The 23477-nt window shown below is 46.6% G+C and overlaps 3 protein-coding genes across 15 annotated transcripts; 2 read left to right on the forward strand and 1 right to left on the reverse strand.

Moving 5' to 3' along the window:
• The first annotated feature begins 202 nt into the window (after positions 1–202).
• Positions 203–11897, forward strand: xpot (exportin, tRNA (nuclear export receptor for tRNAs)). 2 transcript variants are annotated; one of them, XM_080492097.1, is made up of 24 exons: positions 203–331; positions 4765–4918; positions 5005–5087; positions 5913–5969; positions 6049–6118; positions 6389–6622; positions 6802–6986; positions 7074–7242; positions 7411–7647; positions 7731–7769; positions 7853–7915; positions 8091–8215; positions 8298–8442; positions 8670–8789; positions 8879–8973; positions 9283–9352; positions 9437–9675; positions 9758–10043; positions 10157–10346; positions 10440–10672; positions 10780–10827; positions 10913–10984; positions 11228–11284; positions 11387–11897. In XM_080492097.1, exons 2-24 carry the CDS (start codon positions 4832–4834, stop codon positions 11411–11413), a joined length of 2931 nt encoding a protein of 976 aa, XP_080348223.1. In that variant the 5' UTR covers positions 203–331; positions 4765–4831; the 3' UTR covers positions 11414–11897. The 2 variants fall into 2 exon arrangements, with proteins under 2 accessions (XP_080348223.1, XP_080348224.1); XM_080492098.1 differs by having other exon boundaries at positions 6389–6607.
• A 1864-nt stretch (positions 11898–13761) lies between these two features.
• Positions 13762–18177, reverse strand: rtcb (RNA 2',3'-cyclic phosphate and 5'-OH ligase). Of its 2 annotated transcripts, none has more exons than XM_080492103.1 (12): positions 18071–18177; positions 16868–16946; positions 16715–16782; positions 16543–16642; positions 16272–16428; positions 16039–16195; positions 15785–15944; positions 15420–15595; positions 14741–14929; positions 14556–14666; positions 14368–14487; positions 13762–14283 (listed from the first exon to the last, which is right to left on the reverse strand). In XM_080492103.1, exons 2-12 carry the CDS (start codon positions 16902–16904, stop codon positions 14176–14178), a joined length of 1383 nt encoding a protein of 460 aa, XP_080348229.1. In that variant the 5' UTR covers positions 16905–16946; positions 18071–18177; the 3' UTR covers positions 13762–14175. The 2 variants fall into 2 exon arrangements, with proteins under 2 accessions (XP_080348229.1, XP_080348228.1); XM_080492102.1 differs by lacking the exon at positions 18071–18177 and adding an exon at positions 17360–17554.
• On the forward strand, positions 16777–23146 carry fbxo7 (F-box protein 7). Of its 11 annotated transcripts, none has more exons than XM_080492111.1 (10): positions 16777–16918; positions 19487–19609; positions 19723–19942; positions 20545–20772; positions 20888–21032; positions 21116–21199; positions 21296–21391; positions 21855–22037; positions 22146–22186; positions 22679–23146. In XM_080492111.1, the coding sequence occupies exons 2-10, from the start codon at positions 19488–19490 to the stop codon at positions 22937–22939; spliced, it is 1380 nt and encodes a 459-aa protein (XP_080348237.1). In that variant the 5' UTR covers positions 16777–16918; position 19487; the 3' UTR covers positions 22940–23146. The 11 variants fall into 11 exon arrangements, with proteins under 11 accessions (XP_080348237.1, XP_080348242.1, XP_080348238.1 ...); XM_080492116.1 differs by lacking the exon at positions 16777–16918 and adding an exon at positions 17204–17652 and having other exon boundaries at positions 20551–20772; XM_080492112.1 differs by lacking the exon at positions 16777–16918 and adding an exon at positions 17519–17652.
• The last annotated feature ends 331 nt before the right edge of the window (positions 23147–23477 follow it).

Here is a 23477-nt window from a genome sequence, read left to right on the forward strand (position 1 = left end):
TTAAAGCCCGACGGAGATTTGTAGCTGTTCTGGAGAACCACACTTTTCGAAGTTTCTTACCTTTTGTGAGTCTTATTTTAATATCTGCCGTTACCAGCAGCAACGACGGACGCAAACGTCTGTCACCAGTTAACAGAGGAACCAGTTAATCCGAAACACCAGCCCCCCCTTAGCTGAACCTCTTCCCGGACGACGATGGTCTGACCCGGAAACGATCGGAGCGGGACACGCCGCACCGACATGCGACAGCTCGGCACTCCTGGCACCGCGGCGGCTCGGTGACGGACTGACGGGACGGAGATCACCGGACCATCGGGCTCTTTTCTCTAAGGTGAGCCGGTCTGCTGAGTGTCAGGGCCCCGCTGCTGGAGCTCAGACCACCGCTCTGGCTACTCTGTCGCTGGGGAGGCGACCGGAGCAGGCAGCGTCACCGGGCCGAGATAAACCGGGATAAAAAAACAAAACACTGTTAACGCGCCTCTACGTCTCCCACACTGCTACCGAAACGCTTCCTGGTGAATAAGGCCTCCGTAGCGGGACTTTATCCGCCGGAGCAACCCCTCCGGAGGACACACAGCAGCTAACGGTTCGGTGCTCTCAGCTAAGTGATGTCAGGGTGAAGTTGTTAGCAGGCAGCGCTAACTCCGCGAAGAGAGAGCCAGGTAGTGTCGCCTTCATCCCCGGACAGGCACATAGAAGCTGATTACTAAATCGGTTCGTGTGTGGAAAGTTTGTAAAGCGATTCATTAGTTAAGGGAAGTTTAAGTTGATGACACTGCATTGCATCATGATACTGCCGGAGTCTCCATTGTGCTCCCTCAGGTCACATGGACCAGGATTATATCTGAGTCACACCTGCATTTAAACCAGGTTTAATTCTGTTTCAAGCCTTTACCCTCACCCGTTTCAGATCTAGATTTAAACCCGTGTCAGACCTAGATTTAAACCCGTGGTAGACCTTGAGTTAAACCTGTGTCAGACCTAGATTTAAACTTGTCAGACCTAGATTTAAACTGTGTCAGATCTAGATTTAAACCTGTGTCAGACCTAGATTTAAACTGTGTCAGATCTAGATCTAGATTTAAACCTGTGTCAGACCTAGATTTAAACTGTGTCAGATCTAGATCTAGGTTTAAACCTGTGTCAGACCTAGATTTAAACTGTGTCGGATCTAGATCTAGATTTAAATCTGTGTCAGACCTAGATTTAAACTGTGTCGGATCTAGATCTAGATTTAAACCTGTCAGACCTAGATTTAAACTGTGTCAGATCTAGATCTAGATTTAAACCTGTGTCAGACCTAGATTTAAACTGTGTCGGATCTAGATCTAGATTTAAACCTGTGTCAGACCTAGATTTAAACTGTGTCGGATCTAGATCTAGATTTAAATCTGTGTCAGACCTAGATTTAAACTGTCGGATCTAGATCTAGATTTAAACCTGGGACAGACCTAGATTTAAACTTTGTCGGATCTAGATTTAAACCTGTCAGACCTAGATTTAAACTGTGTCGGATCTAGATTTAAACCTGTCAGACCTAGATTTAAACTGTGTCGGATCTAGATCTAGATTTAAACCTGTGTCGGCTCTAGATCTAGATTTCAACCTGTGTCAGACCTAGATCTAGATTTTAACCTGTGTTAGGCTTTAACTTAAACCTGTGTCAAATTTGGATTCAAATTGAGGATTAAGGCCAGGTTTACATGTACCCTAAACTTCATTTACATAGACTTCATATACACCTGGTCCAGAGCTACTATGAACATGCCAAACCTGTAGGGGGCAGTGTGAGGAGAAGTATGAAGCTATGCTATTCCATTAGAATCCTGGAAAAAACAATGTCACGAATGGCTGGAGTCATTTTGTGTTCAGGGGTAATGGTACACGATTTGTTTATTTGGACCGAAAAAGAAGCAGAGCTCCTCCTAAATGTGGCGGTAGAAGATAACGTAAAATGTAAAACCAAGCGCTGCTTTCACTGTATCCATTTTCATCACAGCAGTCAGATCTAGATTTAAACCTGTGTCAGACCTTTATTTAAACAGAGTTTAATCCTGTTTCAGACCTACAGTTAAACACAGGTCGCACATGGAGGATGCTGATGAAGCTTCCATCTCATATTGTGACTTAAATCTCCGTCTGATCCTCTTTAGATGCAAACAGAGAAACCCAAGTTCTTCGAGTTCTCCACTGTGGTCGGAGTTTTAAGAAATCTTGTTGTGATCTTGTGAAGTTTGTAGTCACTCGTAGCTGCGTTCATGTGTAAATGCAAGGCCCAAACACAGAGAAATATCAGTTTTTTGTAAATACCTGGGTACGTGTAAACGTGGCCTAAGCCTGTCTCACTTGCACATGCCCCACTGTGTCTCATTCTTGACATCGACCACAAAGGCCCGTTGGATGTTTCCCCATTATATGTTTTGTACTATTTAAGTATGTGTTGTAAGTATTCTTAATCTGGTTAAGATGTCTTCCTCTTTCCTCCTTGTCTCATTGCTGTTGCCATGTTTTCTGTGCTTCCCTCCAAACTATAGACTTGCCTTCTGTCCTCGCCAGCCTGATGTTAGTCTCTTTATTTGCTTTGACCGTGGCTTTCTTGTCCAGCCTGTCAACTCTCTCGTCACCCACATGAGCAGGACCCCACATGAAAACAATTTCACTCCCCTGTTTTTTTAGTCTCTGAATATTCGGCCATTGCTTCGTACAGTAGATCCTGCCTGCTGTGTGACACCCCCCGATCTGGGGCTCTGTAAGGCTGACACCGAGTCACTACACAACTCCGTAGCTCCTGTTACCGACGCCGTCCATTGATCTGTGTAAATGTGGACAAAGTCTATAATTTTCCTCCATAGACGCACAAACCTCATCCATTAGTTGTAACCCTCCTCAAGTGTCCTTCCTTACCAGCATGCTGCGCTCTACCACTCTTCTCTGTCGTCCACACTGGCAATATCACCGGTGGACCCCCCATTTCACCCCTGTGAGACACCTCCATGATATTTATAACTTTGTGACATTTCACCACTAATTGCCATACATTCGCTTTCCATGTTAAGCTTGTGTCCAACCACACCCCCAAAAATCTAAACTGATCTACTCTTTCAATACTGTTCCCATATATTTTCACCTGCTTCCTTTCTGCTCTTCTGCCTTTGTTAAATATCAGGAATTTTCGTTTCCACCGAGAATTTAGCCCAACCCCCTTCCTGAAGTTTATGGCTTTTCCACAGCAGCAATAAGCGATCTTCCCAAATCTCTCTGCATCTTTACAAAAATATCATTACTGAAGATTGTGGAACTGATGACACTCCCCTGCAGTGTCCCATTCTTTACCCAGTGCCGACTCGACAGTTCTGGGCCTATTTACACCCGATTGGTTCTTTCCCTCAAAAAAATCCATGTTCCAGTTAAACATTTTCCCTCCCACCCCCACCTGATGCCACGTAATCATCAGTCCATCTCTCCACATCATATCATAAGCCTTTTCTTCATCGAGAAAGACCACTGTTCCCACCCCCTTATTCACCTGTCCTTTCCTTACATCGTCCTCCAAACACAGGACTGGATCAATCACGCATCTTTTCCTACTAATTCCCCATATCTCTCCAACTTTTGGTGGTACTACCAATTGAGTTGCAATATTCCCTCCAGTATACACGGCTTGTATGTCTTGTTTCACTCCTCACTGCTGCTTGAGCCTGCTTATAGTGAGTCATTGCCAGAAAGCTGTGTGTTCATTTCACCTCCTTAAAAGCTTTATTCCTGTTCTTCACTGCTTCTTTACACTTTTCGTCCCACCAAGGTACTAACTTTTAGGACTAGCCTCTTCTGCTCAAGTATTATGGTCTTTTTGATATAATTATCCAACGTCTCAATATCTTAAGTCATCATCAATCTGATTTAAGTACCTTTCACTCTTCCTCTCAAATTTCCCCCAATCTGGCTTTTCATACATCTACTTGATGCCCCTCTCCCCTTTAGCCACCGACACCTCCATGCCAATCTTGTCACTGGTTAGTGGTCACTTCCTATAGTTCCTTCCCTATATACTCTCCAATTACTTATTGTTGCTGATCCACTAGACACCACAGTTAGATCCAGTACCGAGTCCCTTCCTGTAACCACATCAATCCTAGTTTTATTCATTTATTTCACAAATACTAATAAAAAAACACTCCCTGCAACAAAACTTCCAATCTGACACAGTCTAAATGAAAAGGAGAAGAGAAGATCAGTCTTATGATATTTGCCCCTTTGTTACCTTACTATCACTTTACATCAGTCTGTTACTTTAGTTTTACTTTCATCATTAAGACAAACTGAACTTTTTCATGTTTTCTTAGACATGTAGATAAACTGGTTTTGAACCTGTTCGGAGCTGGATTTGTACAGGATATGAACGTCTCTTAGAGATGGATTTTCATTGACTTGTTTCACTCCTGGATTAACTCTTCATTAGATCTGGATTTAAATGGGATGGATCCAGTGTTAGACCTATCGATTTAGGCTGCGTTCAAGCACATTTTGGATTCTAGCTGGGTTCAAGCCTGTTTCAGACCTGGATTTAAACTGGGTTTTAATCTGTTTCAGTCTGATATCAGGCAAGCAAGTAATACTGTATGTGTTTATAAAAACATATGAACACTTAAGTTGATGTTAATGTCTACGTGCTTTGAGACTTGTTCCTCCAAATAACAGTGCTCTTTCTCTTGCCCTTAATTCACACCAGCTGTGACCATGCCGATTGTGTCTGTGTTTCTTCAGATGAGAGAAAGCTGGCTGGCAGCAACAGCGAGGATTGAACCAGCCTCTGAGGAAAGCTAACCCACGAATGGCCTGCCAGTCTGTCGCTGCAGTCATGGACGAGCAGGCCCTGTTGGGGCTCAACCCGAACGCCGACGCCCTCTACAGGGAGAGGGTGAGACTGCTGCCGCGTGTGCAAGGAGGCTGAATGCGTTTCAAGTGCTCCCTGCTAACGCCGAGTGTGTGTGTGTGTGTTTTCAGGCAATGGTTTACTTTGAGCAGTTGAAGGCGTCTCAGGATGCGTGGGAGGTGTGTGCGGAGGCGCTCGCTAAAGGCATCTACAGGTGAGTTATTACCCCAGCCTGCCGTCGTTGCATCCGTTTCTCACTTTGTCCAGTTTTCTGGCAACAATTTAAAGCTACAGTATATCAGAAATAAGTTTTAACACGTCTTATATACTGATTGGCAGCGGTAAGTCTCAGTTTCTGTTTTCGGACTGAATGCAGGAAACAATGTCGAGTGGCACACCACACCACCTGCGGGTGTAAATTGGTATTACAGCACTGATCACTCTGGCTAGCTGGTTAACTTGTTAGTCTCCGTTGATTTCTCTGCTATTGATTAATGTAGTTTTTAGCTAAAAGTATGAGACTGTACCTTAAGGACCTGCAGTGTGTTTTTTCTGTGATATCTTTCAACACTATTACCTTTCATAAACATCACCCACCTTTTAGAAGGCGATCGTTTTCAATTACGTAATGCATTTTTCACAATGTGATTCTTGTTCATGCTGTTCTTTTTGTTAACCAAAACGACATCCTTTGTCACAAAAGCATTTTTCTAATGTTCTTTTACGACTGATCATGGATTTGGTACTTGGTTGTTTTTCCTGTCGTCTCTCAAACATAGTGATCAAAAGTGTTCACATTTCACAAACAAAATAAGCTTTTTTTCTGAAATGTTTAATGATTGTATTATTTACCAAAGCCTAACAAAAATCTAAAATTGATAAAGGGCCGAGAATTGAGCCCTGAGGAACACCCTAGCGCTCTGATATCTGCACAGATATATAAGAAACGTGAAAGATTCCTCGCAGTATTTAGTTGAACGGTGACGGCCCGGATCAACGTCTCCACAGATAATGAGGAAGATTTAATGTGTTCTTTCAGTGACGACCACGTGAAGTTCTTCTGCCTGCAGGTGTTGGAGCATCAGGTGAAGTACAGGTGAGGATGATGAAGATAATCGGCGTGACGTGATGAACGGGCGACCGTGTTTGAGCTGCTGTGTGTGTTTGTGTTGCAGACATGCAGCGCTGACTGGGATTCAACAGCAGCTGATCAGAGAGACGCTGATGAAGTGGCTCCAGTGTCAGGTAGGAACGCACTGCTCACTGACTGCAGACGGTGGTTTCTGGAAGTGTTTACAGACGATTGTTGGTGGAAGTGTTTGCAGACGCTGCTTAGTACACGTGTCCCTGCGGTGGTTTCCTCTCCAGAGTTCCTGTCTTTCTTGAATGCCTGATGATCTCCACCATTCAATCCTAATTTTTTCCTGCATATCACAGTTTTTCCACCCTGTTGCTGCTCCTGTTCCAACTTTTCTGTTCGTTCCCTTCTACTCATTCGCTCACTGTGACCCACAGCTGATGAATGCCGAGCCGGAGAAGTCGTTCATCAGGAACAAGGCGGCCCAGGTGTTCGCCCTCACCTTCGTCATGGAGTACCTGACCCTGTGGCCCAAGTTCTTCTTCGACCTGCTGTCCCTGGTGGGCCTGAACCCGAACGGCGTGGACGTCTACCTCAGGACGCTCATGGCCATCGACGCCGAGGTGGTGGACAGGAACATCCTGCACTCACCTGAGGTCAGAAGACATGAAGTCAGTGAGGTTTACAGCCGAGTCGCACTTACACATGGTGAAACTACACGAGCCAGGTTCTGCCCCCGTTACCTGCAGAACAGCTGTGAACCGCCGCTCATGTTCTCCACTTCTGGCGCGCGTGTGTGTGTGTGTGTGTGTGTGTGTGCGTGTGCGTGTGTGTGTGTGTGTGTCCTCAGGAAACTCGCAGGAACACGTTGATCAAAGACACCATGAGGGAGCAGTGCATCCCATCGCTGGTGGAGTCCTGGTTCCAGATCCTCAACACGTACCAGCACACGCACCCGGAGCTCACCTGCCAGTGTCTGGAGGTTGTGGGAGCCTACGTCTCCTGGATCGACCTTAACCTCATCGCCAATGAGCGGTCAGTCCAACCCCCCCAAGAATCATGGGAAAACACACTTCCTCAGCCTGTTTGTGTGTATAATAGGTGAGGGGTGTGTGTGTGCAGATTCGTGGCCCTGCTGCTGAGCCACATGCAGGTGGAGGAACTCCGAGAGGAGGCCTGCGACTGCCTGTTTGAAATCGTGAACAAAGGAATGGACCCGGTGGATAAAACCAAGCTGGTGGAGTCTCTGTGCAGAGTGCTGCAGTCGGCAGGCTTCTTCAACCTGGACCAGGTCTCACACACACGATGACGAGCACAATGAGGAAAAATGTTCATGATGTTTATAAAAAAAACAACAAAAACTGGTTTTATCAGGAAATGGTTTCAAACCTTCTTGTCGTTTTGAATTCAAGCGCATGACTTCCTCTTGTGCTCTTCTTCCTCCTGCGCCGCTCCTCAGGAGGAGGACGTGGACTTCCTGGCCAAGTTCTCCCGCCTGGTGAACGGGATGGGCCAGAGTCTGGTGGTGAGTTGGACCAAGCTGGCGAAGTGCGGCGGCGCGGAGGAGGCGCAGGAGGCGCTGCGCGCGCTGGAGGCCAAGGTGCCGCTGCTGCTGCAGCTGCTGGTGCACGAGGACGACGACATCTCCGCCAACATGGTGGGCTTCTGCTACGAGTACCTGCACGTCCTCAAACAGGTGAGCGCGCTGCCACGCCCAAATCAATAAACGCACAAAGCTTGTCCCACTTTGAGTTTCCTGACGGCGCTTTCTTCCCGTAGCTCCCTCAGCTGAACGACCAGCAGAAGGCCAACATCGAGGTGAGCCGGCGTCCGTGAGCATTACAGATTTCTCGGTCGTAGATCAGAGCAGGGATGTTAAATGTCGCGTTGTTCCTCGACAGGCCATAATGCTCGCCGTCATGAAGAAGCTGACGTACGACGACGAATACAACTTTGAAAACGAGGTGAGTACATGTGCGGGTTAGTTTCAGTATAAACGCAACACTTCTTAAACAAAAGTTCAAAAACGATGCGTTCGTCTAAACCAGGTCCCAGAGAGCACGTAGCGATACACAGAAATCCTCGACGTGACTCTTGACGCCAGCGTTGGCGTGCGGCTAACCGTCGTCGTGTTTTCAGGGTGAAGACGAGGCCATGTTTGTGGAGTACAGGAAGCAGCTGAAGATGCTGCTGGACCGTCTGGCTCAGGTTTCCCCGGAGCTGCTGCTGGAGGCCGTCCGCCGCGTCTTCACCAACACCATGCAGTAAGAGCCGCGTCACACTCGCAGCACCGGCGTCCCTGCGTCCTCCGCTCAGCATGTCTCCCCCCCCCCTCTCTGCTCTCAGGAACTGGCAGACGGCGCCCTTCATGGAGGTGGAGGTGGCCATCAGGCTGCTCTACATGCTGGGCGAAGCGCTGCCGGCGTCGCACGGCGCTCACTTCTCCGGAGACACGGCCAAGACCAGCGCGCTGCAGGACATGATGAGGACGGTCAGTCTCGCAGCGCACCGCCTCCTCTCCGTGAGAGCGAGTAACTCTGCAGGCCGGCCGGCAGTCTGTCGCCCTCCAGTGGTGGCAATGATTTAATGAATTAATTATCTGTGGCAAGAAAATCACACGTCAGAATATGGTTCCCTGTGAAGTTTGATCATTAAAAAGCGGAAAGTTTAAACACGTACAATCCGTGACGTCATGAACCAAACTGTGTGTGTTCCCAGCTGGTTACCTGCAACGTCAGCAGCTATCAACATTCTTCAGTGTCGCTGGAGTTTTTTGAGACGGTCGTGCGATACGACAAGTTTTTCATCGTGGAACCGCAGTACATCCCCAACGTCCTGGTAAGGCATGAAAAACAAGCACAGTGCGTGTGCGTGTGTGTGTGAGTGAGTGAGACTGTAACACGTGTGTGACTATTGTGTGCTGTCAGATGGCGTTTCTAGACCAGAGAGGTTTGAGAAACAACAGTCCGAAGGTCCGCAGCAGAGTCTCCTATCTGTTCTCCAGATTCATCAAAACCCTGCAGTGAGTACACACACACACACACACACACACACACACACACACACACACACACACACACACACACACACACACACACACACACACACACACACACACACACACACACACACACACACACACACACACACACACACACACACACACACACATATACGTTGCGTTCACATTATCAGATCATCAAACCGGCATCAAAGTTTTTTAAACACCTGAATTCAGACTTTCTTTGAGCTTGTAGTTTGTAAGCAGGGTTGTAGTTTGACTCCAGCATCACAGATGAGTTGTTGATGTTTTTACACGTTGTGTGGACAGTAAACACATGAACGCCTTCGTGGAGGACATCTTGACCAGAATCCAGGACCTGCTGGAGCTCGCTCCCCCGGTGAGTACCGCCCTCTCAGTTGTCCAATCACAGCCCCCGCCGCCCTCCGGCCACACTCTTGATTGGCCGTGCCGGTGTGTACAGGAGAACGGCTTCCTGGCGCTGCTGACGAGCGATGACCAGCTGTTCATGTTCGAGTCCGCCGGCATCCTGATCGTGAACGGCGAGAGTCCGGCGGAGAGGAAGCAGGTGCTGATGAAGAGCCTCCTCATGCCGCTGATGGACGCCTTCCGCCTGCTGCTCGCCAAACTGCCGCAGGAGACGGACGAGGAGCGGCAGACCGCTCTCGCCGACTGCCTCAGCCACGCCGTGGGCTTCGCCAGGTGAGGGCGCCGCCACGTCAAGACGCGAGAACACAACTCGGAAGAACCGTTTGAGAACGTTCTCTTTGCCTCTGTCTCGCAGTCGGACCAGTAAAGCGTTCAGCAACAAGCAGACGGTGAAGCAGTGCGGCTGCACCGAGGTGTACCGCGACTGCCTGCAGACCTTCCTGCCCGCGCTGAGCTGCCCCGTCCAGCGGGGGATGCTGCGCAGCTCGGTGCGCTCCTTCCTGCACCGCATGATCATCTGCCTGGAGGAGGAGGTGCTGCCCTTCGTCCCCGCCGCCTCCGAGCACATGCTGAAGGACTGCGAGGCCAAAGACCTGCAGGAGTTCATCCCGCTCATCAGCCAGATCACCGCCAAGTTCAAGGTACTCGCCGCCACGTAGCATTAGCGAAAGTCGGATCGGTTAGCGTTAAGCTACAGCAGTGTGAAGATAAACAAACATTTTGACCATTGCTCCTCCTCCCGTCGCCATGGCAGCGGCAGGTGTCTCCCTTCCTGCAGCAGGTGTTCATGCCGCTGGTGCTCGCCATCTTCGAGGTGTTGGCGCGGCCGGCGGAGGAGAACGACCAGGCGGCGGCGCTAGAGAAGCAGATGCTGCGGAGGAGCTACTTCAGCTTCATCCAGGCCATCACCGGCAGCGGCATGAACGAGGTCATGGCCAATCAGGGTGAGCCCCGCCCACTTTGGCCCGAACAGACGGCGACGCCCACCGATCTGAAGAAGGATATTTACCCGTGACTCTCGCCGTTTGTGTCTCCAGGAGCAGAGAACATCGAGCGCGTGGTGTTCACCATCATCCAGGGCGCGGTGGACTTCCCGGACCCCGTCGCCCAGAAGACGTGTTTCATCATCCTGACCCGGCTGGTGGAGCTGTGGGGCGGCAAGGACGGCATGGTGGGCTTCCCCGACTTCATCTACAAGAACATCGTCCCCGCCTGTTTCCTCGCTCCTCTGAAGACGACCTTTGACCTGAGTGACGCCCAGACCGTGCTGGTGTGTATCTGTGTGTGTGTTTGTCGGAGATGCTGTCGGTGTGTATCTTACTGTGTGTGTGTGTGTGGGTGTGTGTGTGTGTGTGTGTGTGTGTGTGTGTGTTGCAGACGCTGTCAGAGTGCACTCTAACACTGAAGATGATTCATCTCAAACGGGTAACGTGTCACTTCCTGTGTGTGTTTCTGGGGAAACCGTGTGTTTTTGCATTGTGTGTCTCTAATGTGACTGTTTGTATTTCAGGGTGCAGAGTTGCTGCAGTTCCTGCAGCAGGAGTATTTACCATCTCTGCAGGTTTCTCCTGAAATCTCTCAGGTCAGTCTCGGTTCTTTAATATCAATTCATTTATTTATTTTAACTTTTGATTTAATTCATTTCAGTGTCTCAATCCTAACTTGATCTTAAATGTACACACTTCTTGATGGACCTCAGTGTGTTCTTTTCTATTTTGGCTCTGCTGGTTTTCATCACTCCAGTTTCACTGTGTTGCCTTCAGGGTCTGTGGGGTTTTTGATAGTTTTCTGTCTAAAGTGTTAAAAGTCCCTGTGTGATTTTCAGGAGTTGTGCCAAGTCCTTCAGCAGCCGGACGTCAAAGTTTTAAAGAACTACATGAAGGTTTGACGGTTTTTCTGTTCAGATTTATTTATTTGTTGTTGTGTTCCTCCCATCGCCTCCTCCTGTCTTCTGATTGGTCCCCATCTCTTCTCGTGTCTGCAGGTGTTCTTCCACCGAGCGAAGCTTTAGTACTAAATACCAACAGGAAGCTTCTTCTCCGACTTCCTGAACTCTTTAAACCTGAAAAAACCTGAACTTACGTGGGAGCTGTCCGTGCACCTGAACGCATCACAGAGCCTCTGAAACTATTGGCCAACATGCCGCTGCTCCACTGACAGGAGGCGGGGCTTAGAGAGGAGCAGAACCATCACTGACTGGAGAGTTTTGGTTTATTTGGACTCTTTCGAAGGGCTGAAACTTTATTTTTGAACATTTTCCTTTTTTTTTTTAAAGCAGTGATTGGTCGGTTTCCAGGCGCTGTAAGCTTGTTGCGTTCTGATTGGTCGAGGACGACAGGTGAGTTTGAGATGGAGACGAAAGTATCAGGATCAAAGTGTAAATAAGAGGATACGATGTTAAAACGTGTAAATACAAATAAAAACGTTTTTAGTTTTTATTTTTTTTCCAATTTTCTTTTCCATATGGAGACATTGTACGGAAGCCCATTTGTGCCAAAATACAGAAAAAAAAAAATACTGGTAAATGATCAAATAGATAAAATTGACTTTGCCTTTTTTTGTGGGAAGACACAGGGTTTTGTTTTTGGGAGGCAACTCAGAAGTGTGTATGAATTTAAGCTGAATACTCGAGTATTTTTTTTTCCACTTTTGTTATTTAATTTTTCACAAACAAAAGTTAAAAGTCTGACAAGTTGACTTGATTCACAGTTGAAAGAGTTTCACCGCACTTTGTTACACGTTTCGATCAGAAAGAACTTGTTTTTCAAAATATTCATCTTGATAATGAGAAATTATTTTGTTTTGAATGAAACTTGATCAATACTTAAAATATTGCCAAAATTAGTCCAAAAACTGATTTACTCCCGTGTTTTATATTCACTATTATATCATTTCTTTAGTTACCTTTTTGATTCTATTGTTCTGAGATTCATAAAACGTTCAATTTGGAACTTTGAGTTTATGATCTGAGTATTTTCGGGAGAAATTTTGACCGTGTGAAAAAAGACTTGCAGTTTTTGTTTTTTTATTATAAATATTTGTATAATTTATTTTGAAACTTCCTAACATTTTCATAAATTTTTATTAAATGGACTCTTAGCTTAAAATCATTAACTTAAAATAGATGAAAGATATTTTAAGTTAATGTGATAGTGTTGATTTAGTTCAAATCATTTATATACTTAATGGACCGTTTACGGAAGTATTTCTTTTCTTTTTCTGGTTTTGGCGCTGATGGGCTTCTGTATGAATCCAGAATGGCTGATAGGAATCCGTAACTCGTTCGGTTCTGTACGAACAGGAAGTAGCTTGCATACGTTTTGTTTTTTTTAGTGACATAACCACGCTCAGCGGCTCCACAATGACGTCACGGTTTGGAACTGTCGCGTCGAGAAAGTTTGGCTTTGATTACAATCAGCACGCGGCTTATGTGACGGCGAACCAACACAAATCAAATTCCCGGAAAAAATTCGGACGCTTTTTCTGGAAAGTTGCCTTCACGAGAGGAAGTAAGGAAGTGCCTGAATGTGTTTCAGTTTGAAATGAAAAGGAAGAAAACGGGAGAATTGGTATAAAATTGTCAGAAAGGAACAAATTCCTGTTCAAAAATAAATAAATTCTTGTCCAAGCCCTCGAAAACCCCGAATCACGTTATTTAATTTCATTGAATCGTCGGGTTGATACACTTTAGCTTTTTCAATATAAAATGTAAATAATATATTTTCACACTAAACAATGAACTTTCCAACAGATCGTCTGTGTTTTGTAGCTTCTGGCAACAGTTTCCAGTCGTTATGCTAAGCTAGGCTAATCGCCCTGTGTTAAGAGTGAAAATGTAAAATTTTAAAACATTTTTCTCACATTAGCATTGGTTTTCTTTGTAATGGCAGAAATTTGTAAAAAAAAAAAGGAACTATTTTTCTCAAAATGAATTTAAAGTTTTTACTTTGAAGTTCTGTAGCTCAACGGTTTCCCTTTGTTTTTCAGTCACTACGCTAATAAGTCTGCTTATACAAACTTTAAAAGATTTTTTTCTCTAACTCGTGCATGTCTATACAAATATTAGATTAAGGAATTAATGCTACCAATGAAAGTCAGAATTATTGTAATATTAATGCAATTCTTCTGAAAGTAGAACATGATTTAAGTATTACTGAATTAAGCGAATTACTTTTGAGATTAACAAACTTTAGAGCTTAAAATCGAATGATATTTTCCGTGAGCTCAGCTTAGCACAAAGACTGAAAGCCAAAGTAAAGTGTTAAAAATAAAGACGAACAGCCGCTGGTCCCCCCCCCCCCCCCCCCCCCCGGTTTACCCATGAATGAACGTGTGAAGTGGGAAATCTGCCAAATGAATGAATCTGATGCTGAAATGTGTTTATTGGAAAGAACCTTCAATTTGAACATTTGTTAGAACCAATAAAGTGTTTACTCATCTCACGACTCGTCAGTTTACTCCTGTTTACCCTGCTGTCTTATTAGATCTATTAATTGACTCGACTTTGAATTCACTTTTTCATGTAAATGAAGTTCACTTTGATCTTAACGCCCTCTGACTCGACTTTTGAACTTCGCTAAACTCTTGACGGGTGTCTGGGATTTGGCTCGGAAACTCTCTGAGCCTTCAACTTAAAAGACTCGACTTGTTTGGACTTCGTTGACTCCATATTTATTATTCACAACAAAAAAAAAAAGGTTTTCTTGGTCATAACTCAAATTCATTCTATAAACAGAAAACTCGTCCAAATGTCTTTCTTCTCGTGCGGTAGTTTCATCCTTTGATGACAGCGATCGGCCTCAGTTTGATCGCCTTCCTACTGATTCCGGCGTCGTGACACGTGTTGACGACATCCGTCACGTTTTTGTACGACTCTGGTGCCTGAAGGTGAAAACAAAGACGTTGACATTGGTGCAGGTATCAATCTGAACGTTACTGGAGACGGTGGAACGTCGTCGTCGTCACCTCTTCCATCACCAGTTTGGGCGAAGCCACTCGGATGGCGATGCCCTTGTCGGCCAGTTTGTCCAGGACGTCCTGGAAGTCCAGGTTTCTTCTGGACTTGGCTCGAGAGAGAGCTCGACCCTGAAATGACAGAGCAGACATTCAGGAGGCGGCGGCGGACGTCAGCGGCGTTTCGAAGAAGGTCGTACCGCTCCGTGACAGGTGGTGCCGAACGTCTCCGTCATGCCCTGCTCTGTGCCGGTCAGGACGTAGCTGCAGGTTCCCATCGTCCCGCCGATCAGCACCGGCTGACCTGTCAGCTGAAAACAACGCGTTGGCGTTAGTGTTAGCAATTCCGTGGCGCCGGTGGACCTCGGTGGCGAGGGCGTGGTACCTGGTAGTCGACGGGGATGAGCGGGTGGTGAGGCGGGAACGCTCGGGTGGAGCCTTTCCGGTGGAGCAGCAGAGTGCGCTGCTTCCCGTCCACCATGTGCTCCTCCACTTTAGCGATGTTGTGAGAAACGTCGTAGATGACGTGCATGTCGAGGTCGTCCGGCGTCGTGGCGAAAACTTTGGAGAAAGCCTAAAAAAAATTTATATTCACCATCAATGTTAAAAAAAAACATGTTACAGTGAAAAGTTAAGAAATCTACATTAACTAGTGAGGTTGCCACATCCCGATCAGTCCTGTAATACCCGTGTGTACCAACAGGTGGTGCGATGAGTCGCTAAATTCAATCCGTAAAATAAAATTTAAAAAACCCAGGAAAAATGACGAAGCTTGAATGACTAAAATCTGACTTCAAATATTGTTGGAACAGATGGGAGCTCGTCTTTCTTTCAGACCAGGGGCTTTTTGTCTCATCGGTTTAACACTTTAACATCAATCACGGAAATTTGGACTCTTATTTTAAGCCCGTGGAATCTATTGACCCTACCAATCATTAGAAAGGAACTTGTTGAGTTGTTACACCATAACTTACTCCACTTTTTACGCTTAATTCTGTTCATTCTAGCACGCTCAATTGATCAGGACTTCGGAGGAAATGACTTGTCAAAAGGTTTGAGCGCACCTGTCTGGTGAGGAACGTCATGGATGAGCGGTTAACCCAGGCGTAGTTCCCCGCCGCCGCCATGCCCTTCAGGTAGTCCTGCCCCTCTTGGGACATGATACGGGCGCAGGCAAGCTGACGGTCATTCACGATGATCTTGTCCCGCTTCATGGCCTTCTCCATGGCAACCAGGGCGTCTGTTAACAGGACACACTTGTTCCTGTCACGTTGTTAAGTCGTCGGTTAAAACACACAACAACCTCCAACCTGCCGCAGATCTTTATGGGAACGTCACCTGATCAGTCCCGCCCAGATTCTGGGCCAGATCTCTCTGTGGAGACTCTTTCACCATCTCCAGTCCAGAACCTTCTACCTGCGGTTCTCACCTGTGGCGACCTGGTGTCCCAGGCCTCTGCTGCCGCTGTGGATCATCACGCACACCTGTCCCTTGTGGTCGATGCCCATCTTCTTGGCGGCGTAGTCGTTGTAGATCTCGTCCACCACCTGGATCTCTGCGTAGTGGTTCCCCGCTCCCAGAGTGCCGAGCTGCAGGCCACAGGAAGTGATGTCAGATGGCAGTCAGCCTCAGGTATGTAGGTATGTGTGTGTGTGTGTGTGCAGGCGAATGCTGCCGGGATACCTGAGGCAAGCCTCTCTTCTTGGCCTTAGACGACACCTTGTTGGGGTCGGCCTGCAGCATCCTGCCGTACTCCTCACAGTGCTCCTTGTCCTCCGCCCACGCATAGCCCTCCCTCAGGGACCAGTCCACCCCCATCTCCAGAGCCTCCTCCAGGTCCCTGACACACACACACACACACTGTAACACACACAAATCTCCAGGGCCTCCTCTGGGTTCCTGTTACACACACATACTTGGCATTCATGGGAATGACGCCCTTGGAGCCGACGCCCACCGGGATGTGGTCGAACAGTGCCTGAGCGAGTTGCTCCTTCACCGGCTGCACGTCGCACTCGTCCAGATTCGTCCTCAGCAGACGGACGCCACAGTTGATGTCGAAGCCGACGCCCCCTGCAGGAACGACGCAAGTTTCAGTGTTTTCGTTCAGTCAACCTTCAGTGTTTCGTCAGCCGCTTTTCTCACTTCAACACAAAGTGCTGCCTCGTTCACTCGAGTGTGTCGTACCTGGCGACACGACGGCATCCGGGTTGCTCATGTCGAAGGCGGCCATGTTCCCGATGGCGAAGCCGTACCCCGAGTGGACATCGGGCAGTCCGATGGATTTCTGTGGAAGAGTCAGACAGAGTGAGCGGTGGTCAGGTGTCCCTGGACTGGGCTGCAGCGGTTACACACTCACGTGTATGATTCCCGGCAGCGCCGCCACGTTCCCGATTTGCTTCATGGCCGGCAGGAAGCCGCCCACACCTGAGGAGGAAGCGATGAAAAGAAGAGGTGAGTGACAGGGGGCGGGATCTTTGTGGGGTGCTGGAAGTCTCACAGAGGAACCCACCTCCTCCTCGACAGGCGTTACGAAGCTCCTCGAACATCAGCTTCTCCAGAGGTTCGTTCACGTAGAAGTTCCCTTCAACCTGAAAAACAGAAGAGTCACACAGATCTTCACCTGCACTTCTATATCCAGCTCAGAGTCTCAGATCTGAAGGAAGCAGCTCATTTCCACACAAACCTTCACACAAAACTCCCTCCAGTGCTACTAATAGGACTAACATCACCCCAAAGAATAAACACACATTAATGTTTATATTCATTAGCCTCCTGGCATATAATGTAGCACTGACGCTTACGTCACTCTGCTACGTCAGTACGTTTTAACTCCAGTTTGCGACTCATTTAAGCGTCGCTGGCAAAACACCGAAAGTGATATTAAAACGCACCGAATGAACGTTAAATGTGAGGTTTGTTTCAGAGCTGTTAAGTTAAAAACTACTTTAAAAACTAACCCGCACGTGCCAGCCGGCTGTTAGCCGGTTAGAAGCTAGCTGACCTGCATGTTGGGCACGAAGCCTTTTTTGATCCTCCAGCAGTTGCTGCTGATTTTATCCAGAAACTGCAGCTCATCGTTGTAGCTGCGACTCATTTTTGCTTCCTCAGTGAAGCGCAAGGCGACAATATTTCACGGATTCTTTTATGAGTTAAACTGACGCAGAGTGCAGCAGCTGCTCTACGGATGCCCGTGTGCAATTAAATGGAAAAACGCGATTCTATATTTTGAATGACCCATCAAATTTCTAATAAGATCTGTGATAAAATCATGGGAACAACAAGAAAAAATTAAAAGTAAGTCTTTTTTTCTCTTTTATTTAATGACCATGTATTTATAGGCGTGGAGCGTTGGTGTAATAATGAACTATCCGCCCTCCGTATTTGTAGTCTTAGGTTTGTTAGACGCGTCACCAGAACCGAAAGTGTCTGTCAAGCTTTCACAGTAAAGACATCAGCATACCGTCAGAAAATCTCCACCAATCGTTTTCTAAATAATTAATTACGTTATCATACCGATAAACACAAGATAAGAAAAAGCAGTTGGAGTCAAATCGTTCTTAAAATTCTGATGCAGATCAGAAGAATGGAAAAGGACAATACTTCTGTAAGTTTAGCACCAAAAGCTCCAAACTGACTTCACTTTCAGGCTGGAGGTCATGAAATAACTTCTCTAGTACTCAAATACAAACAAACGCAACGAGGTGGTGGATACCTCTGGCGCTGAACACCGTTTTTAAAACAAAAATCAATATTTTCGATTCATCCATTATTTTTGGAAACGCCAACCGGAAGCAGATGTGCTGTGGTCACGTGGTATGTATTGACGGAAGTAAGACCTGCAAATGTGACGGAGTTGAAACTCCGAATACTCAGCAACACCTGAAATAACCAGGTTAGTCATCAGATAACTAAACTTTCAACAAGGTTAGTGATTAGTTAAAGACCTTATGACACCATAGTCCATGTTAATTGAATATTTTTCATCGTAAAGATAACAGCGAAAGTCATAATCGCCTTCATGGGATGCGCACTGGAATGTTGACACATTGCATGTTTTTGGACTGTGGAAGGAAACTCAGAGTACCTCCAGAGGAAACCTTCCCGATCAGCAGGTTTAAAATCCTTAGTGTGGAACTTTAGCCACATGGCAAAGTGAATAATCTTATTTTCATAGCTCTAAGTTATGCAGAAATGCACTCTGTGGCACGTTTTGATATTAGAACGGTCAAAATTGGATAAAACCTGTAGGAAGAGAAGTGAGCCAGGAAACACAGAAGACTGGAAAGTATTAGTGCGATTTTTCTTCCAGCATTCACACAATTCCGTGTTAATGTCTAAAAAGAGTGAAAAGGAGGCGAGTAGTTTCTGTTTCCTTTCTGGCTCGGGAGGGGGGGGGGGGGGGGGGTGTATGTTTTATTATTATTGGATTCCTAATGGTTATTTAAGTATTCATGTACTCATTTATTAGCTTTGTTGTTGCCTATCATCATTAGTAGCAGAATTAATTTGTGTTTTAATAACTAAGTTCGAGCTCTGTCACTAGAATGTCACTTTTATTTTGAAATCCGTTTGAGTATGCTCCTATGATAATGCATGGTGTATGGACGTTACTATTATTGAACAAAAACTGATTTTAAGCCTTCAAAATTCCTGTTTCTGGTTTGTAAGCATTTGAAGTTAATCCGCTGTCAACAGAGAAGTAATGTGGGTTCATTGTAAACGGTGATTGTTGCTTTGTCGAGTCAAAGTAACACAAAAATAACAACAAAAAAAAGGTAAACGACTCGTCAAAGTTTAAATTGACGACTTTCTGCTGTCTAACATTGCAACCGTCAAGGAAAAAATATTTAAAGTCTCATTTGACTGTCGTGTTCACATACTTTTGTGTTTTTCTTTAAGAAAACAATGAAAGTTTATTTGTGTGTCGCTCTGAAAAAGACGATTTCCTCCGAAAGGTTCTGGGTTGGAGTCTGTGTGTGGAGTTTGTACCCGGTATTGTGTGTGTGTGTGTGTGTGTGTGTGTGTGTGTGTGTGTGTGTGTGTGTGTGTGTGTGTGTGTGTGGTGCCTCAATGATGGACAGTGTGATGATGATGATGATATGATGATGATGATGATGTGTGTCCTCAGGATGAAGATCAGAGTTCGGATCAACAAACAGACGAGTTGTGTGGAGCTTCAGGGGGCGGAGCCAAGTGTGAAGGATCTGAGTGATGTCATCAGAGAGACTCTGCTGGAGAAACACGGCGTCAGGTAACACACACACACACACACACACACACACACACACACACACACACACACACACACACACACAGACACACACAGACGAGTGCAAGTGTGTGAATGCTTCTTCTCTATTCCAGCTCACAAACAGACTTCAATTTGTCCCTGAATGGTTCGGATTTTTTGACCGATGGCAGTCAGACCCTGGCGTCCTGCGACATCGTATCTGGAGATCTGGTCAACGTCGTGCTGCCGCAGCCCGCCGCTCCACCCTCACCTCCTCCCTCAGCTCCTCGCTTAGCTCCTCCCTCAGCTCCTCCTTCGATCAGCAGTATCTCAGCTCAGCAGCGCCTGCAGCAGGTGAGTCGTCACATCTGGGCTGAGGTTTCTCACAGTTCTCACTGAGCGCTGGCGTTGATGCAAAAGTGATCAAACTGCTTTAATGGTTCTGTCACATCTCAGTGGGGGCGGACGACAGTTCACTTATGAAAACAGAAAGTGATCAACAGGCAGCCGGATTCACTCTTCAGTCCCACAAAATATTTCAATTGGTTTCAATTGAAATCCTCCAAAAACGAGCCGGTGAACAAAGTGATGGTTTTTGTTTAAAGAGATTTTTTATAAAGACCTGAAGGAGAAAAATAGTGCACCGTTGTGAAAACTGATGCGCGTGAAGTTTGTGACGAGACGGTTAAATGTTGTTTGGAGTCGTCACGCTCCTGAACCGAATGAAACGGAAAGTCTTTGTCATTTCTCAGAGCCGGTGAAGAAAAACATCAACTTCTGGAGAAAACATGAGTCATCACACGTTAAAGATCCTCCCACACAGAGAAATTCTCAGAAAGCGAAACCAGTGTGAAGTTAAAAAATAATCTCTTTAGGTTTGACTCTGCGTGTGTCAATGTCCCGCCTTCAGCGTTAAGATTTTAAATGTGGTTGATGTTAATGTTGTTGTGATTGAGGTTCAGCAGTCCAGCGGCAGCAGCAGCGTCGACGCATTAATGGACTGTGAGGATTCGTCCGACATGCGTCCTTCAGCCTCCGTCTGGGAGCCGATGCTGTGCAGCGAGGCGGAGCCGGGTCGGGCGCCGCTCTCTCTGGAGCTGCTGTATCACGCGGTCTGCAGCCCCGACGACGCCGTGATGGTGGCAGTACACCTGCTGATGCTGGAGACCGGATTCGTCCCTCAGGTAAGGCTGCAGGAAGGCGGCGGGTGCCGGCGGCGGGTGCCGGCGGCGGGCGCCGGCGGCGGGCGCCGGCGGCGGGCATGGCCGCCGCTTCTCTGAGCCCAGCGTTTGTGTTCAGGGCGGCGAGCTTCGACCCGACGAGATGCCCGCGGGGTGGAAGTCAGAGGGCGGCGTCTACAAGCTGCAGTACCTCCACCCGCTGTGTGAGGGCAGCGTGGTCACGGCGGTCGCCGTGGTCATGGGGCCTCTGCTCGTCATCAACAGTGAGTTCAGGCTCTGCTCACTTTCTCACGCAGCGAACACAAAGCAACATGTCTGACTTGGTCTGGTCCCTTCTCACTCGCAGTGATGCTGAAGGTGGCGGAAAAGGTGGACACGGTGCGAAAACTCTGTGTGAAGACGTGCAGCTACGTGAGCGAGGAGTGGTCAGGTGATCCTCTGCCGTCCGCTTGATTTTTTTCAACCAACCAGCGTCGTCACCGCGTTTGCTCGCCACAACAACGCCGTCTGTCTGGTTTTCCTGCAGGGGAGTGTGCGGCCGCGGCCTTCAGAGACCTCCGAAGACTGTCCCGCGTCTTCAAAGACCAGCTGGCCTACCCGCTGATCGCCGCCGCCAGAGACGGTGAGACCAGGAAACCCCTGAGATGCATACGTGGAACAAACACATGGAAACACCTAAAACACAGACCTCTAACACCAGAAACCACCTTAAATAAAGAGAAAACACCTTAAATAAATAGAAAACATCTCAAATAAACGGAAAAAAGCCTGAAATAAACAAAAACAAAACCTGAAATAAACACCTTAAATAAACACCAGAAACCACCTTAAATAAATAGAAAACACTTAAATAAACAGAAAATCCCTCAAATAAACAGAAAGCACCTTAAAGAAACAACTTAAACACCAGAAGACACCTTAAATAAACAAAAAAACCCGCCTGAAATAAACACCTTAAATAAACACAAGAAAACACCTAAAATAAATAGAAAACACCTTAAATGAAAAGAAAACACCTGAAACAAACATCTGAGAACCGGTGACCTCGAGGTTTCCCTCTGTTGACTCTGGTGCTGTTTCCATAGCGATGGCCCTGCCAGTGGCCTTCGGTCTGCCGGCTCTTCCTCCGGAGCTCCTCTTCCGAGTCCTCCGCCTGCTGGACGTCCGCTCGGTGGTCCGTCTGTCGTCCGCCAGCCGCCATTTTCACGCTGCCACAGCCGACTCCATGCTGTGGAAACACCTGTACTACCGAGACTTCGGCGCCAGAGGTGAGAGCCGAGTGGTTTTACATCGGAACGGATGTTTTCTTCATTTCTGCACTTTTGTTTTCCCACGAATCACCTAATTACGTGTTCCCGGTGTGTTTTTGTGTGCAGTGTCGAGTAGCAGCAGCTCCAGAGACTCCGACTGGAAAGCAGTGAGAAACACAGTTTCCATTTTTCAGTCATGATGAAATCTTTTAACCTTCCAGCAGGGGGCAGACAAGCAAAACAGATATTTAGAAACAGAAACAATCATTTTATTTCAGAATAATTTCTTGATTTGCATTTTTGAATTATTAATGGGTTTGTTTTCGTTAAAGTACACACAACATCAGCTCATATACATCCGGGCTCCATTGTCGTGTAAACGGAACGCCAAAATACAACGGAAGTTTTTCCATTTTCACTTGTCAATGTTGTGTAAACAAGGCCGTAGTTTGATCCTGAAAAAATAACATTTAATCTTAAATGGAAACAAATTGAATACTTTAATTTATCTCTTTTGTACTTTGTTACTTTGTGTCAAATTGGTTGTAATATTAACTTCACCAGCAGAGGGCAGAAATCTGCACCATTGAACTGTTTCTAAAAACAATAGAACATGAAAACAATTCAATTGAATTTTTTCTGTTTTTTTTTCTTCTCAGATTTACATGAACTCGTATCGAATGCGATGTGAATTGCGACGTCGGACTGTTCCTCCCTTCTTTAATTACGCGGTCCTTCCCGGAGATTTTGGTTTCATCCCCGCGCTGCCCGGTATTATTGGCGGCGAGTACGACCAGAGACCTCTCCCGCTCCACCCTCTGATGCCCCGCCCACGCTACGACCCGATCGGCCCACTCACCAACCCCGTCAGGCGACCGACGGGAGGGCGGCCGTTCAACGTCCGCCGAGGATTCATCTGATTGGACTAATCCCAACAACCTAGTGTTCAATTCCCTTTTGTTTTTAATTGTCAGAAGCACTTGTTTTTTTCTAAACAAAAACACAAAATAACATCAAAATAAAAACCTGACAGCAGTTTTTACCTGTTGCTAACATAAAAAATAAATAAATAAAAAAAACAACAGCTGACATCTCTGACACCTTATTAAACAATTTCTGGTCTTTTCCACTCTGTCTCTTTATTGTAAATCTACATCTCACTTTTATTTAAATATTATTTCTAAATGTTATTTTGTCAACTTGTCGTCCTGCTCATGTTTCCGCTCGGAGACGTCTTACACAATGACGTCATTCTTTGTCTGAAAACAAAGAGAGCGCTTCTTTCCCGACACGCTGCTGGCCGGTGGGCGGAGTTTGCTGCGGTGGAACACCCGTGTTACGAAGAATCTGGTCTCCCGTCGCAGGCGGTGACCTTGATAATTTTTGACGTAATTAAACCGAAGTTTATCAACTCAAACCGACTCGGGCTACGATCATTCGAGTCAACAAATAAATACT

The sequence above is a fragment of the Lipophrys pholis genome (assembly GCF_963383615.2).
Source record: "Lipophrys pholis genome assembly, chromosome: 22".
Taxonomy (NCBI): Eukaryota; Metazoa; Chordata; class Actinopteri; order Blenniiformes; family Blenniidae; genus Lipophrys; species Lipophrys pholis.